Source organism: Bufo bufo, chromosome 4, assembly GCF_905171765.1.
Source record: "Bufo bufo chromosome 4, aBufBuf1.1, whole genome shotgun sequence".
In the NCBI taxonomy this organism is placed as follows: domain Eukaryota; kingdom Metazoa; phylum Chordata; class Amphibia; order Anura; family Bufonidae; genus Bufo; species Bufo bufo.
The window spans coordinates 135,003,630-135,019,899 of NC_053392.1; the positions used below are offsets into that span (position 1 = coordinate 135,003,630).

At 41.4% G+C, this 16,270-nt stretch overlaps 1 protein-coding gene across 7 annotated transcripts in view; it reads right to left on the reverse strand.

The window, feature by feature from the left end:
* Positions 1-852: 852 nt before the first annotated feature.
* The window catches only part of WDR33 (WD repeat domain 33), a 104,916-nt gene continuing 89,498 nt past the window's right edge, over positions 853-16,270 (reverse strand). For 5 of the 7 annotated variants that reach the window (XM_040427968.1, XM_040427967.1, XM_040427972.1 and 2 more), the window contains 6 exons: positions 8,570-8,675; positions 4,278-4,668; positions 3,153-3,313; positions 2,480-2,572; positions 1,624-1,830; positions 1,273-1,457 (listed from right to left, as the gene is read on the reverse strand). In XM_040427968.1, coding sequence (XP_040283902.1) covers positions 1,273-1,457; positions 1,624-1,830; positions 2,480-2,572; positions 3,153-3,313; positions 4,278-4,668; positions 8,570-8,675 — 1,143 coding nt within the window. Of the gene's footprint in view, positions 1,458-1,623; positions 1,831-2,479; positions 2,573-3,152; positions 3,314-4,277; positions 4,669-8,569; positions 8,676-16,270 lie in introns of all 7 variants that reach the window. The other 2 variants (XM_040427971.1, XM_040427965.1) reach the window with 2 other exon arrangements.

The window sequence follows — 16,270 nt, forward strand, 5'->3', positions numbered from 1 at the left end:
AAAAAAACGTAATAGCATTTCAAGCATCACTCCCCCCCCAAAAAAAATAAAAAATTAGAAGGCAGCCTTAAGAAATCTAAGGGCTCTTTCACACTTGCGTTATTGTCTTCCGGCATAGAGTTCCGTCGTCGGGACTCTATGCCGGAAGAATACTGATCAGGATTATCCTAATGCATTCTGAATGGAGAGTAATCCGTTCAGGATGCATCAGGATGTCTTCAGTTCCGGTACGGAACGTTTTTTGGCCGGAGAAAATACCGCAGCATGCTGCGCTTTTTGCTCCGGCCAAAAATCCTGAAGACTTGCCGCAAGGCCGGATCCGGGATCAATGCCCATTGAAAGGCATTGATCCGGATCCGGCCTTAAGCTAAACGTCGTTTCGGCGCATTGCCGGACCCGACATTTAGCTTTTTCTGAATAGTTACCATGGCTACCGGGACGCTAAAGTCCTGACAGCCATGGTAAGTGTAGCGGGGAGCAGGGGAGCAGCATACTTACCGTCCGTGCGGCTCCCCGGGCGCTCCAGAGTGACGTCAGGGCGCCCCAAGCGCATGGATCACGTGATCACATGGATCACGTCATCCATGCGCATGGGGCGCTCTGACGTCATTCTGGAGCGCCCGGGGAGCCGCACGGACTGTAAGTATACCGCTCCCCCGCTCCCCACTACTACTATGGCAACCAGGACTTTAATAGCGTCCTGGGTGCCATAGTAACACTGAAAGCATTTGGAAGACGGTTCCGTCTTCAAATGCTTTCAGTACACTTGCGTTGTTACGGATCCGGCAGGCACCTCCGGCAACGGAAGTGCATGCCGGATCCCAACAACGCAAGTGTGAAAGAGGCCTTAGTTCAGTGTCTTGTGGTACTCAGGTCACAGTGTTACACAAGCTTTCAAAACCACATCATTAAATAACAGAAGACTTTCTTCTCCCTTAGTTATTTCTTAAACATTCAGCATACAAAAAAATTAAACAACTCAATTACCAACAAAATGTACACAAGGATTTGCTGTTTATATCTGTTGTCTCTGGAGGAGAAGAAAAGTGATGGTTGTATGGACTGAACAGCATGTGAAAAACCAACAGAAAAAGAAAACAAATAGGGTTGGATTCTGAGTTCTCTGAAGTCCTTAAAGTTTCTTCCAGTGTTCCGGTTCTTGTAAATGGTGTGTCTAGGATCTCTCCAGCAGTGACACTGTTGGTATCCATTAGAAGTTCAATGTACTTTGGTCCAATATGGACTTGGGAACAAAATATTTGCTACGTGATCTTATCGATTTCTTCCACCTCCACTGCTGCTTCCGCTACCCCGAGGACCCCCTCTCCACTGAGAGTTCATATTGCTGCTTGTTCCAGATCCCCCTCTACTCCAGTTTCCTCTATTACCCCTAGATGAGCCTTCATCTTGTTCTTGAGAGCTTGACCGGCTTAGTCTCTGTGACCTGTTTGGTGGCCCTGAAGGAGTAACAAAAAAGGAGTAAAAAACAAAACAAAAAATTCAATTCAAACAAGAAGGGCAGGCAGCACAATGTATATCATCTTCACAATACCCATTTGACATGGCCTCACTCAGAAGAGTGTACCGTTTCCTAATCCACAAGTGAACAACTAATATATTTACCTTTCCCACTGTCATCTGATAGACCAGCATCCATATCTCTATGATCAGGGGTACCAGGGCCATCATGCCAGGGTCTCTTGCGTGGTGGTAAGGAGGCCATGTCCATTCCTTGCAAAGAAGAGGAGCGTTCCCTGCTGGCTGGGGAGTGACTTTGACTTTCAGGAGTTGGAATGTCCCGTTGAGGGCTGCCTTGGAAGTTATCTGGACCTGAGCAGATACATCAAGGGGCAAAAAAATAAAATATATATAAATCATTATTATATATATATATTCAATCAAATGTATTACATGATTATACAGATTAATTTAAATATTTAAATTAGATTATGGACGATATTAAATTAGAAGAATTGTCAAGATGCTTTATATACAACTTGTCACCTTATGATATGCTCATGTGTGCTATTCACAGACAAAAGTTCTCCATGGTGTACATTGTATTCTTACTAGATTAAACCAGATACTGAAATATATAATTTTTTTAATTTGTTCTTATTTTCCAATAGTAACATTTATATTCTATATTCTGTACATGATTAAGGGGCAGCCATGTTGCCTGAGCTCCTCTTCAACTCTGAAGCATACATGGACCACAGGAAACAGGAATGGTCTGGAGATGACTCAATGACTTCATGGGTTTTGTGTACATGGTTTGTGATGTGTACAGAGATGAGGTGTCTTATCTATTGTCAGTGGTGGATTGCTTAGGAAAAAGTGCCAGTCCATCTAGTGGCCAGGACGGTGGGAGTGCTTATAGGCTAGTGCTTTTTCCTATAGTTTTTTTCCCCCACAAAAAATTAACATTTTATTGGTAAATTCTCATTTTTTCCCTATAGTTTAACACCTGTACTTTTACCTGAATCTCTGCTTGGATCCCGGGACTGGTGATTAGGACCACGGTCTGAACCAGAAAACTGATCTGGTGTGGGGAGAAGTCCTTTTCTTGCTTCTGTTTGGCAATACAAACATCATCAGGAGATGCTCTTTGTGATGAACTAAAACTGTACCAATATGGATTTCTTTTTCTAACACCTTAAAGTATTTAAATTCCCCCCCCCCCCCCCAAAAAAAAAGTAACCCGTCTGCAAATTCATGATCACAAAAGAAAATCACACCCCCTGGTGTTGACCAATGTGGTTCACCATTCTCATATGAAGGCAGCACCTAGGGATATAACGTGAAGGAGCACAGCCCTAACAGATTGTTAGTACAACCAGTTTGCTCCTAAAGTAAAATCTCAAGCTGAAAATTCAAATATTAATCCACTGGTAGAACCACTTGCAATAACACCTTTAAAGGTATTGTCCAGTTACAGCGAAAAATAAAAAAGGCTATTGTGGGGACAGCGGTACACTGCTGAGGCCACCCCAGAGATCAGCTCGCTTATAGACCAGGAACTGGAGAGTAGCACTAACCAGAGCAGTGTCAGGAATCGGAGAGGCGAGTAATATTTTTTTCTTAATCCATTTATAGCTTCCCCCCCCCCCCTCACAGAAAAATATTGCTGGAACACTTCTTTAACATCTTACCTCTCTGAGGACCACGACCTCGTCCTCTGGAACTCTCTCGCCCTCTACTATGTTCATCCTTTTCATAGCCATCACTAGAACCAAAGTCGTCAGAATTCGAAAATCCTTCTCTTCCACGAGATCCACGACCCTCGTGTCTTGGGGGACCACTCCGACGAAAACTGAAAAATGTATATGGTGGCAATGCAAAAATTCACGTGGAGAGTTTTGTGACATTCAATACAAAGACTATACATCAACAAAATGAAAGAAAGAAACAAAAGTAACTACAGGGAGTAAAAGGCCCCTTTTTACTGCCTGAGGTTAGGACACATTATTGCTAATGAGCGCTTGTTAGGGATAATGTGCTGGTATAAATGTGCCGCTGATTACCGACACAGGTAATAGGATCGTTCATGAGGTCATCTAAATCCTCGTTTGCTGGCAGCAGATCGTGCAGTATAAACAGTGTTCTGCTGCCGGCAAACAATGATTCTGTATGGGGATGAGTGATGGCATTAGCAATGGCTCCTCCTCACACTGCAGAGAGTATCTCTGCATGTAAATGCAGCGCTTTCCTTCACCAACGAGCAGGTGATTGTCAGGAAGGAACACTTCCTTCCGAACAATCATCTGCTCCATCGGCTCATGTAAAGGGGCCTTTAGGTTCACGGTGACAACTCTGTTGTCTGTCACTAGAGGGTAATACATTTCGGAACAGTTTCTTATTTTGAACCTTTGTAGTCAGGCTCACAGTACCTATAGATGGGATGAGAATGCGACTAAAGCTAAACCTTGGTTGAAATACTCAAGCATGTAACCACTTTGACTGTAAAAACTGGGTAAGGCTTACTAATACAGCCATGATTCTTAGTTTACAGAGAAACCCACAGAGAAATTTGAGAAGGTTTACTAGCTTTCTGTCCCAGAGTTCTGAATATTTCAGATCCTGACTCCGCAAAATATCAATATGATTAAATGTAAGAGGAAAATATAAATGAGGTATACGTAAACCTAGTAGAGCCAGCGTCATGGTGGGTTCAAACTGTTCTAGTGGTAAAATGAGGAGCAAGTCAGTACCACATGTGTCCATAATGTGAAACTGCCATAAGACATGATTGTACTGCCTAAATACATACAACTAACCTATCATCTCTTTGTCCCCGGAACCTTCCATCTTCAGAGTCCCTGGCAAACTGATCATCTGAGTGTCTCCTTCCCTCCCATCGATTTGAATCTCGAGCTTCTCGATCAGGGAAATCTCGGTGATTTGGAGTAAACTGTGGGCCTGTACCACGCCTCCACTTTTCATCTTGTAATGGGGCACTGCCACTTCTTGCATCAAAGTCGCGTCCTCGTGGTCCATAACGGTCATCCTGATTGTAATCATCTGGGTGCTCAAGTCCCTCAGAGTGTGGACCCCTTCTGTCAGGAGGCCCTCTACTGTCTCTCGAGTCCATCCACTCTGGTCCACCTCTGAAAGGACTTGGCTCACGTCTCCGTTCAGACTGATTATTTGAAGGACCACGCATGTCACCTACAAGCCAAGAAGAGAATAGAAATTCTCTGATCCGGGAACGTATAACATTTCAGAATAAAAGATCAGCTGAACAAAATGATTATGCCTACAACCTAATACGTATGAAAAAACAGAAGTTCATATTGCAAACTCAAAAAAACAATCAAAAGGAGACCCGCGCTGCCTTACTCAATAAACAGAGTATAATGTGAAGTACACTGAATGACACTCCAAGGAGTGTGTCGCTGCTGGTCTATAGTAGGGAGTAAATTGCCTAAACCCTAGAAGAAGTGAATCAAATCAAAGAACAACGTAATAAATAGACCGCGCTGACTATACAGTGTAAAATAATAGCTAATGGTTAATATCTTAATATGTAGCACATTAGATGATATCCGCTACTGTGTCCACCATTACTGATTAAAGTAATGTCCGGAGTCAGTGCAAGTTGGTTAATCTAATAAATGATCAACTTGTATAGATCAAGAAAGTATATGTATATATAGTCACTTGCCAGTAATGGGCTGACTTTCGGAATCCTTCCTAATCTTCCTGGTGCTTGTACTGGAGGGTAGATGTGACAGCTCGATCTTCAGGTTTCCTCTAGAAGCGCGCGCGGTCCCGGCCGGTGACTCGTGCGCGCGAGGGAAACCCAGGCTGGTGATCCACGAGGACGCTGCTTCCGTGAGACGTCACACTAGGGATGGATGCCTTCTCGGACCAATACACTTCCAACGCGTTTCGAAATTACCGAATTTCTTCATCAAGGATGAGTATTGGTTGTTCTCTCTGCGAGTAAATAGGCGTCCGTCTCCATGGTCACCAGTTAACCAGTCACTCTCCAAGTCACAGTGTACCGGCACGTACCATGTCCTCTGTTTTTACCATTAGGGTGGGTTAAAGGCTTCTAATGACCAAATGTCAGAGGAAATGTTTTATAATGCATATGATGGTGCACTATATTATAAATGAAAATGCAATTTAAGAAATTATAAATTGTATTATCCTGATAGTTGTTATAATGGATTATTATATGCATTTTCAATGGTTTTGTGATCGTGGATTCTAGGGGAAAGCAAACAATTCAATCTCTTGATTGAGTCCCACTGGTGCAAGGGTGTTCAAATTAAAAATCCACTTGGTTTCATTTCTGGACATTGCTCTGATATAATCTCCACCTCGTTGGTCAGGTTTAATGTGTTCTAACGCTCCGAACATAGATCCTCTAAAAATCCCTCCATGTTTTTCAGCAAAATGTCGAGATAATGGGTGACCGTCAAATTTTTCTTTATATTGGCCATATGTTCTTTTATCCTGCTTTGTAAAGTCCTTATTGTTCTGCCCACATATAATTTTGCGCATGGACATTTGGACATATGTGGGCAGAACAAAAAGGACTTTACAAACCAGGATAAAAGAACATATGGCCAAGAACACATTAAACCTGACCAACGAGGTGGAGATTATATCAGAGCAATGTCCAGAAATGAAACCAAGTGGATTTTTAATTTGAACACCCTTGCACCAGTGGGACTCAATCAAGAGATTGAATTGTTTGCTTTCCCCTAGAATCCACGATCACAAAACCATTGAAAATGCATATAACAATCCATTATAACAACTATCAGGATAATACAACTTATAATTTCTTAAATTGCATTTTCATTTAGAATATAGTGCACCATCTTATAATTTCTAAAACATTTCCTCTGACATTTGGTCATTAGAAGCCTTTAACCCACCCTAATGGTAAAAACAGAGGACATGGTACGTGCCGGTACACTGTGACTTGGAGAGTGACTGGTTAACTGGTGACCATGGAGACGGACGCCTATTTACTCGCAGAGAGAACAACCAATACTCATCCCTGATGAAGAAATTCGGTAATTTCGAAACGCGTTGGAAGTGTTTTGGTCCGAGAAGGCATCCATCCCTAGTGTGACGTCACACGTAAGCAGCGTCCTCGTGGATCACCAGCCTGGGTTTCCCTCGCGCGCACGAGTCACCGGCCGGGACCGCGCGCGCTTGTAGAGGAAACCTGAAGATCGAGCTGTCACATCTACCCTCCAGTACAAGCACCAGGAAGATTAGGAAGGATTCCGAAAGTCAGCCCATTACAGGCAAGTGACTATATATACATATACTTTCTTGATCTATACAAGTTGATCATTTATTAGATTAACCAACTTGCACTGACTCCGGACATTACTTTAATCAGTAATGGTGGACACAGTAGCGGATATCATCTAATGTGCTACATATTAAGATATTAACTATTATTTTACACTGTATAGTCAGCGCGGTCTATTTATTACGTTGTTCATATTGCAAACTGGCCAAATAGAATGCAGTGTGTTCTTGCAAGCTTCCTTAAAATGTCAATGCGACAACAAATGTACTAAACCATAGATCTGAGGAGAGACTGAGGTTGTGGGTGACAATTTAATATATTTTTTGCTTTATCATAGATTTCATTTACAATCTAAGAACATATTAGGAAAAAAAAGAAATTGCTATAATCAGTAATAATTATGCACATTTACAATAGACTTGTAATGCCTCCCACAAGACAGCATGTCACTAACATTGGGTTGTATTTAAATGACAGATTTAAGACTGTTCACAAACAGAATAAAAAATATATTAAAAAACTGGGTGAAATCCATTCAAGAATTCTGCAACAAATAAGGCATGCTGTGGATTTTTCTGTGCGCTGCACAAGAAGGAAGTTTTAAAAAACCCAATTGTATTGCATGGTGAGGATATTTAGTGCTGATCCACAAAAAACAAAAACGCACATTCACTGCCTTGAGGTGGCCTACCATCTTATGTGTACGAGAGCGTCCTAATTCTTCCCTGATGGCAGGTGTTGGGGGGGGCGCACATGTAAGGCTACTTTCACACCTGCGTTCAGGTGTCCGCTCGTGAGCTCCGTTTGAAGGGGCTCACGAGCGGTCCTGAACACAGCCGTCCGGCCCCAATGCATTCTCAGTGGAGGCGGATCCACTGAGAATGCATCCGCCTGCCAGCGCTCAGCCTCCGCTCCGTGAGCGGACACCTGAACGCGGCTTGCAGCGTTCGGGTGTCCGCCTGGCCGTGCGGATCCGTCCAGACTTATAATGGTAGTCAATGGGGACGGATCCGCTTGAAGATGACACGATATGGCTCAATCTTCAAGCGGATCCGTTCCCCATTGACTTTCAATGTAAAGTCTGAACGGATCCGCTCAGGCTACTTTCAGACTTAGAAAATTTTCTAAGTTATAATGCAGACGGATCCGTTCTGAACGGATGCAAACGTCTGCATTATAGGAGCGGATCCGTCTGATGAAACATCAGACGGATACGCTCCGAACGCTAGTGTGAAAGTAGCCTAAGCTTGGCTGTGCATGCATGTTTATGGAGAGGTCGGGAGAGACCGCTCATGCACACGACTATGTATTTTGCCGTCTAAAAACTGCTGTTCCCTAAAATATGGGTACTGGCAGTGTTGCACCTGCATGGGTCCGTGGTCCCCAAATTGCAGATTCATTCATCTTTTTGTGAAACTGACATACAAATGTGAAGAGCAAAAGGATCATCTGCTTTACGCATCCGTATGTTTGTTTGGCAAAAAGAATATGTCTGCAAAATGCAGACCACGGACCCAGTTAAGTCAATAGGTCTGCATCCTTATTTTGCGGATGCACAGTATGCAGACCGCAGAATGGACATGGTTGTGTGCATGAGGCCTAATCTGTATGGACAGCCTTTGAAGCATTACATGTCTATTGTTTGCAGCTGGGCTTAGGAGTTTATGCAAGCTCTTTGAAAACATTAAAACTTAAAGCAAAGGATTCAGGTATCTTAGCTAAAAAGGATAGAAGTCACAATAAAAAAAAAAACTAATGTCCACAACAATCTTTAGACAAATAAAATACCTTTGTTAGGATTGGGTCCTTGTCCTAGTGCTGGCGGGCGTCCTTGTGCGTTCGGCTGTCCTCCTAGGCCTGGTAATAAAGGAGGAGGGGCCTGGCCTTTGCCACCCTGAAGAATAAATTAGATAAAGGCTTATAATAAAGCCTTACTGCAATTGTCCATCACCATCCAGATCTTGTCAATGTTAAATAAGAGACTCCCTTTTATTTGGTTTGATAAGTTTCTTTTTTTGAAGAAATCTCTTATTAAGTTGTGCATGCCATTTCTTGTGTATGCAAGAGGGTTTCATTGTAAAACCTACTGAGAAAACTGAAGGAATTCTAGTTTTCTTATTTGCTCCCTTCGTCTATACCCACCACCACTTTGTTTTGCAGAGTACGTAAATTTGGAAGCAAACTCTTGGACAATTAGATGATGTCTTATTTGCCAAAATGCATTTGTGCAAGTGGATGACAAAGACTGGCACAGGGTGTACTCCCAGCAGCGTAATCTGCATTAGCAGCAAAGCATCTCCAATGCAGAGATCATCTAGAACTACAGCTATGCATGAATGTCTGGAGGAAAACAATGCATCTTAGTTCAAGACAGCTGTGGTTATCTTAGTCCATCTCTACATTGGAGCTCTGAAACCCAGATACTTCGCTGCTAATGCATATTAAGTCTGCTCTGTGTCCCTCATGTGGAGATTTGTAACCAGTCTTTGTAATCGCCATGTACAAATGCATAGACATCATCTAGCTGTAAGAGAACGTTTTGTGATGATGGGTTCTATAAATAACCGCTAAAAGCAGGGTGGATTTGATTTAAATGAAACTGATTTAAATCACGATTTAAAATCACTAGTCAGTAAGGCTTGATTTAAATCATAGTTTTCTACATAAAGACTAATTCTTGCTGGTATAACTTATAATATGCAAGTAGATAAGGATTTTTAGAATAACAACTTTTCATATTAGTTTGATTAGGTTGATTCTGCATTCATAGGTTTGTAGACGTTAGGATTAAGGTCTTTTTTCTCAACTCTGTTCATGTTATAACATTTTTGCTGTGAAGAAGAGGCATGTGATCTCTGCTGAGTCACATTCAGTTTTGAGAACTGCAAAAGTAAACCAAGCATCTGTGATAATATCTTGTAGGCAGAGAAACTACCCAATAATCGTACAAAAACCTCTGGAAGAGCATGACATTGTGAATGGATTAAAGGAATTTTTTTACCAAAAAAATTCAACATATACAGCCTTATTCTACATAATTAAAAAACTAATCTTTATTTCATGATGGAATAACCTTTGGATGGTAAAATATTTTCCTCAAAAAGCATTTTATATAAAAAAAATAATCCAATTTAAATTAAAAAAAAAAAAATCGGATTTTTTTGTTGTTTTAAAAAAAAAAAAAAATCTGATATTTCTCCACCCTTGTTAAAACCCTTCTGAAAAACCACCTTCATTCAAGACCAAGGTAGCATGTTATAGAGCAGTAAAAGCCGAGTACATTGATGGGTTTGTAAGAAATGATTCAGCATAATTTGCTTTTTCATCCCCATCTTACTGAAGCCACAACTTTTTTATTTTTCCATTCATATATCCATATAAGGGCTTGTTTTTTGCAGGACAAGTTGTACTTTTTTAATGCCACCATTTAATATGGCATACAATGTAGTGGGAAGCGGGAAAGAAATTCCAAATGCGGTGGAATTGGATAAAAAAAACAATTCCTCTGTTTTATGGGTTTTGTCCCTACGGAATTCCATTTGCGGCAAAACTCACCTTTGCCCTTTATTCTCTGAGTCAGTACGGTTACAACAATACCACATGTATAGGTTTTATATGTCTAAATTCTGTAAAAATAACAAAAAACTTTTTTAAACTTAATTTTATTTTTTTTTAACATCACCATATTCTGACCCCCATACCTTTTTTATAGTTATGTCTACTGAGCTGTGTGGGGCTCATTTTTTGCGGGACGATCTGTAGTTTTTATTGATACCATTTTGGAGTGGGTGTGACTTTTTGATCACATTTTGTTACTTTTTTTTGAGTAAGGGTACTTTCACACTAGTGGCAGTACGGATCCGACAGGCTGTTCACCCTGTCGGATCCGTCCTGTTGCTATTTCGCATTGCCGCCGCTCTGTCCCCATTGACTATAATGGGGATGGGGTGGAGCTCCGGCACAGCACTGCAGTGCTCGGCGAGAGCCCGTCGGACTAAAAAGTCGGACATGTCATCGTTTTAGTCCGGCGGCCTTTCGCCGTGCACTGCCGTGCTGCACGGAGCTCCACCCTACGGCGGAATAGCGGCAGGACGGATCCAACAGGGTGAACAGCCTGTCGGATCCGTCCTGCCGCTAGTGTGAAAGTACCCTAAGAGAAGCAATGAAAAAATGGTGATTAGCCATTTTGATACTTTTTTTTTTCGTTACGCCATTTGCAGTATTGGAAAAATATTTTTATATTTTAATAGTACAGGCGTTTTTCCAGATGTGGTGGTGCCCATTAAGTTGATATTTTTTATTATGTATTTATTTTTTTGATTCTAAGAAAATGGGGGTGATTTAAATGTTTATTTTTTTTATGTTTTTGTAGCCAGTGTAGGAGGATACAACATTCACAATTTTTTTTTTATTCATCAATACCACACTCCATACAGGAGCATGGTAATATGTGAATTACTGATTTCTTATGTTGGACTGTCACCTGCTGGCCAACATAAGAATTGCATCTCTAATACACTGGGTCTCTTCAGAGAGACCCAGCGTATTAAAGTGAATTGCTGGCATCCCCATTGGCCGCACTGTATGCGCTTCTGGGTTTTTCACTGTTTAGATGCTGTGACCACACGGCATCATTGCCAGTTGTGGTCATTAGCTGCGGGCCTCTGCTGTTTGAAACTGCAGAGACTCGCCGGCCATGGCACTTGCTGTGCGCGCGAGCGGGCACCATGTTTACACATCGCACAGCAAAAGGGTTAATTACTGCTCATTCTGGGCTTAGGAGTCCAGTGTGGTCTTATCAGTGGGTGATCAGTGTCTTCACACAGTGGCCTACCTACCATGGAGGCAGACTATGCAACAGCTATGGGGCTTGGCACTTAAAGAGGTTGTACAGTGCCTTAATCTAGATGACCTAACCTCAGGATAGGTCATCAATATAAGATTGGTTGTGGTTGTCCAACTCCCGGCACCCCGCTGATCAGCTGCATAAAGGGGTAACAGCACTCATGCGAGCGCCGCTTCCTCTTCAAAACTGCCTGAGCACTATCTCCTTTGCAGTGGTGGTGCACTGCAACAAGTGCTTGTCTCATGTACTTGAATGGGACCGAGCAGTGCTAAAAACAGCGCCACTCAAACTACCCCTTCAAATAGTTGATTAGCGATGGAAATCAGGAGGATAAGTCATCAGTTTTAGGGCCCATTCAGACAGTCTTAGTGCTTTGCTGATCCACAAAACACGGATAACGGGCCATGTGCAGTAATAGAAAATGCCTATTCTTGTCCGCAAAATAGGATGATATGTTCTATCATTTCCACGGAGCCATGGAACGGAACTAGGGATGCAGATAGCAAACGGAGTGCTGTCCACATCTTTGGTGGCCCCATTAAAATAAATGGGTCCGCACCCGTTCCGCAAAACTGCGGAATGGATCTTACAGCCTTCTGAATGAGCCCTTAGGTTGCTGCACAACCCCTTTATCAGCTTCTCCTGTTCACACATTAATTCACAGTATTTTCCTGCAGCCACTACTGGGGGGAGCTCAGTAATTCGAGATTTTAAAGGGAAAGGGTCATCTGAAAAGGACCGATTGTTTAAATCACGTTTTTATGTTTAACATATTTAAAAAATAATTGTTATTTTTAAATTTTCCAAGTAAATATCTATACTTAAACAAAAAACTAAATCTTACGTTTTCGCACTGACCACTAAGCCTAATAGGCGACACTTCTTGGTCTGTACAGATCACTTTACTGCAGTTATCTGCTTATCTGTCATGCTAAACCTGCCTGTAATAAGGCGATATCACCTCTGTGTATAGATATGACAGGATCCACCATTCACTATAAGTGATTGTCAAAGCTTATCCATTTTTTCCTTTTACAATGACTTCTGCACAGATCACAGAGCATTCCTCGGAAACTCTCCCATAGAAGTCAATGAGGTTCCTTCCTGACCATTGTGTCTATGGAGCATGGGGCTGTCATAAAGCAATTTTCTTAATGCTTTGTAAATGCTGTTAACAGCAGCTCGGGCAAGATGGCTGCCCGCATAATCATGTTCAGGAAACAGAATAAAAAACTCTTTAATCAGAAAATAATATCAGATTAGAAAAAAAAGGAGATATGTTACTAGCAGGTTTTAATTGGCAGATAACATTTTTGGTGATATTTCCTTTGAACTTTCATAGAGTACAATGGTAACTCTATAAATTCATATACACAGAGCTCCTCCAAGTGGAAGCAGCTTCTTCTTTTTTTTTTTTTTTTATATACATTTTATATTACAGCTTTAGAGCTGTATGGAGAAAGCCATCATTGTATTTACATATAGAGATAGCTGTCAATAATTGGGTCAATTTAAATAGTAGATTAGAATTCCTCTCTTCACAAAGCTATATATCAATCTGCTGGCAGATCAGACTGCTTATTCAATGTGCCAGGCTCCCTTTATTATATTTGAAATGACCTACCTGTGTTCCCCAAAAGGATCTTTGCTAAGCATTACACACTAATTCCTTAATGACCAGCTGCATCTATTTTTTTTTCTTTTGCCTGCATTTCAGCAGCTATTACTTTATTCCTTCACTGATGTGGCTGTATGAGATCTTACTTTATGCAGGAGAAATTATATTATTTTGTTGGTGCTTTTTGAAGATAATTACATATAAATTACTATGTACAGTAATTTAAATTGAGTCATGTATAATTTTTTTAAACTGTTCATGTTTCCCCGTAAATAACAGTTGAATTTAGGCTCATGCACATGACCATATTGTCCACATCCAATCCGCATTTTCTGCGGGTCGGATGTGGACCCATTCACTTCAACAGGGCCGCAAAAGTATGTCTGATCCGTAGCATCCGCAAAAATACAGAATGTCCTATTCTGACTGCGTAACAAATGATAATTAATGTTTAATACAGGAGGCTGGCAGCAGAATCACATAGCCGTCACCCAGCCTCTGACAGGAAGCTGACCACAGTCAACCTTTGGGGTTAACTGCCGCTGACCTCAGCTTCCTTTCATAGAGGCTGGGCGACGGCTATGTGATTCTGCTGCCAGCCTTCTGTATTTGTATTACACATTAAACGCCCCTCCTCCGCCCCTCTCTCTCCTCATTGGTGGCAGCGGCACAGGGGGAGGGAGAGAGTGACTGAAGAGAACACAGAGCGCGCTGAGAGCAGCGGGTGCCATGTTCTGTGATACTAGATTGCGCAGTAGTGCATCCTAGTATCGAAAAATTTCAAATCCTGGTATTGAGGTCAATACCGGACAAAAGTATCGAATGGGTATCGAAAATTCAATACCATTAACAACCCTAGATAGGACTGCTCTAATATGGCCTGGACGTTACGCAAAATGAGGAAGGCACTCAGCCAGTATCCATGCTTTGCGGATCCACAATTTGGGGACCTTATTACACAGGCAGATTATTAAGATGAACACTCATTAACGATCATATGGCAGTGTAATGCTGCCGCTGATTATCCGATGAACGCGCGAACACTCATTCATTAAGATCTTCTAACATGTTAAAAAATCCTGGGTTTGCCGGCGGCAGATTGCGCTGTTTAATATGCATAGGGACGTGTGAAGAATTAGAGATTGCTGAGGAGTCGGTCTCCTCTAGTGAGTAGACTATTGGAGGGAACACTTCCCTACTGACAATCGTCTGCTCTATCTGCCCGTGTAATAGGGCCCTTAGGCTGATTTATTTTAGTATTTTTTGGGGGTGGGGGATTTTTACATTTTATTACACTTTTATTAGTTTGTCTTATGCTTGATATATATTGTTACATAATAAGTCCCGACATTTTTTTCATTGTGCACCTATAGGAGCCCCAGTTACAGGGAAAAAAACAGCCGCCCTGATTTCACATTAGTATCAAACAGTAGTAGTCTGCTAAGGCACTGCCGCTTCCTAAATTCCCAACTTGGACCTCATCGAGCGCTATGTAGACTTCAAAAGAGAAGACAGAAGTGCTTATAAACCGGACCTGCTCTTGCTAGATTGCAGCAGCACTGATGCAGCAAAGCCAGATTCAGCACCTGCACAGCCCGCCATCTAAACACAGTGGACACTCAATAAGGTGTTAGTTTATGGTTTCTCAAATCAACCCCCTCCCAGGCCATGTTTTCAGGATTTGTTCAGTATAGCTCAGGATTCAGAAGATATAATGGTCAGTGCATTAGGAATTGATCTATATACAACAGAAATCCAGGTAGAGATACAATTTAGGTAAGGTTTATGTAAAGGTCTGAAAAGTGCTTTGGTTCCAAAAATGGCTTAAATGCATAATGGACTAGCTTGCTATTCAAAAAGGAAGCAGACCTCCTATTAATGTAAAGTATGCTATATAAAATACTGCCCTAATGGAAGCCACTGTATCCTTCTGATCGATTACATCGGCACTCATCACAGCACATTACAGTATCTTCACAGGAAATTTAGGAAAACAGAATTCAGAAGTACTAGTTTGCTAAAGTTATCTGGGAACCTACAGGAGATAAAGCATACAAGCTCTACTGTAACTACCTTTACATGAATCCCTTTTAATTGACCAGGACCTACATTTCTCCAGGGCAGGCTTCATGCCAATGTCAGCATTATAGAAGCGCCATTTACTGCAATTGGTATTCTGGGGGTGATTATTGTAGACATGTCCTTTACTTGTCCAAAACTAATACTATGAGGATGGAAGTCAGGGAGAATATGAATTCCCAAATAGCTGTCCTGCTCTATTACACAAAATGTTCTTGCTCCTGAAAAGAGCAATTCAAATAACTAATGCACAGAAATTTAGGCAACATACTTTTTATTCAAGGTACCATTAGACTGACCAAATGTTTTTACGTGTAATAGAAAAGTTTGATTATCAACCTTGAAATGTAACGGGATGAGACGATTTGGCGTCAGAGTGGTGACTGCCACCAAATCATCTCATCCCGTTACATTTACTTCTTTGACTTTGCATCAAGGCCTGACCCTGAATCCTTTTTTCTGGTCTCACATGTTGTTACATCGCATATGTCCATACTACTTCCAGACAACCACTGTCAAACATTTGTTGTTGTTTTTTGCCCATTTTAACCTATATTTTTCTATTTGCTAGTTTCAAACAAAGCTTTTCTTTAAAAATATGCTCCCTTTAGGGAAGCTGCCAACTAATGAGTCCTTGGGTGCATATTTAAGCTACTGGGACTTGCATTATTTTCAGTCCTGCTTGAATACAGTTTGCCCTCTTTTTTTACAGACTTAACCTCTCAATCGTATCATTTTCTTGACAAATGTATGCATGAGATAGCCTTGATTTTGATAAAAGAGAGAGAGGGGTCTTGTTTTTGCCATTTGGAACTCAGACTATTTACTGTGCATTTCAGGATGATTGAGGAATAAGCTATAAAAAGGTACTGGAGCCATGGCAGCTGAAAATGGACAGTGGAGGTGACTTATTTTACATAAAATCAGCAATTGAAACTACACTGCT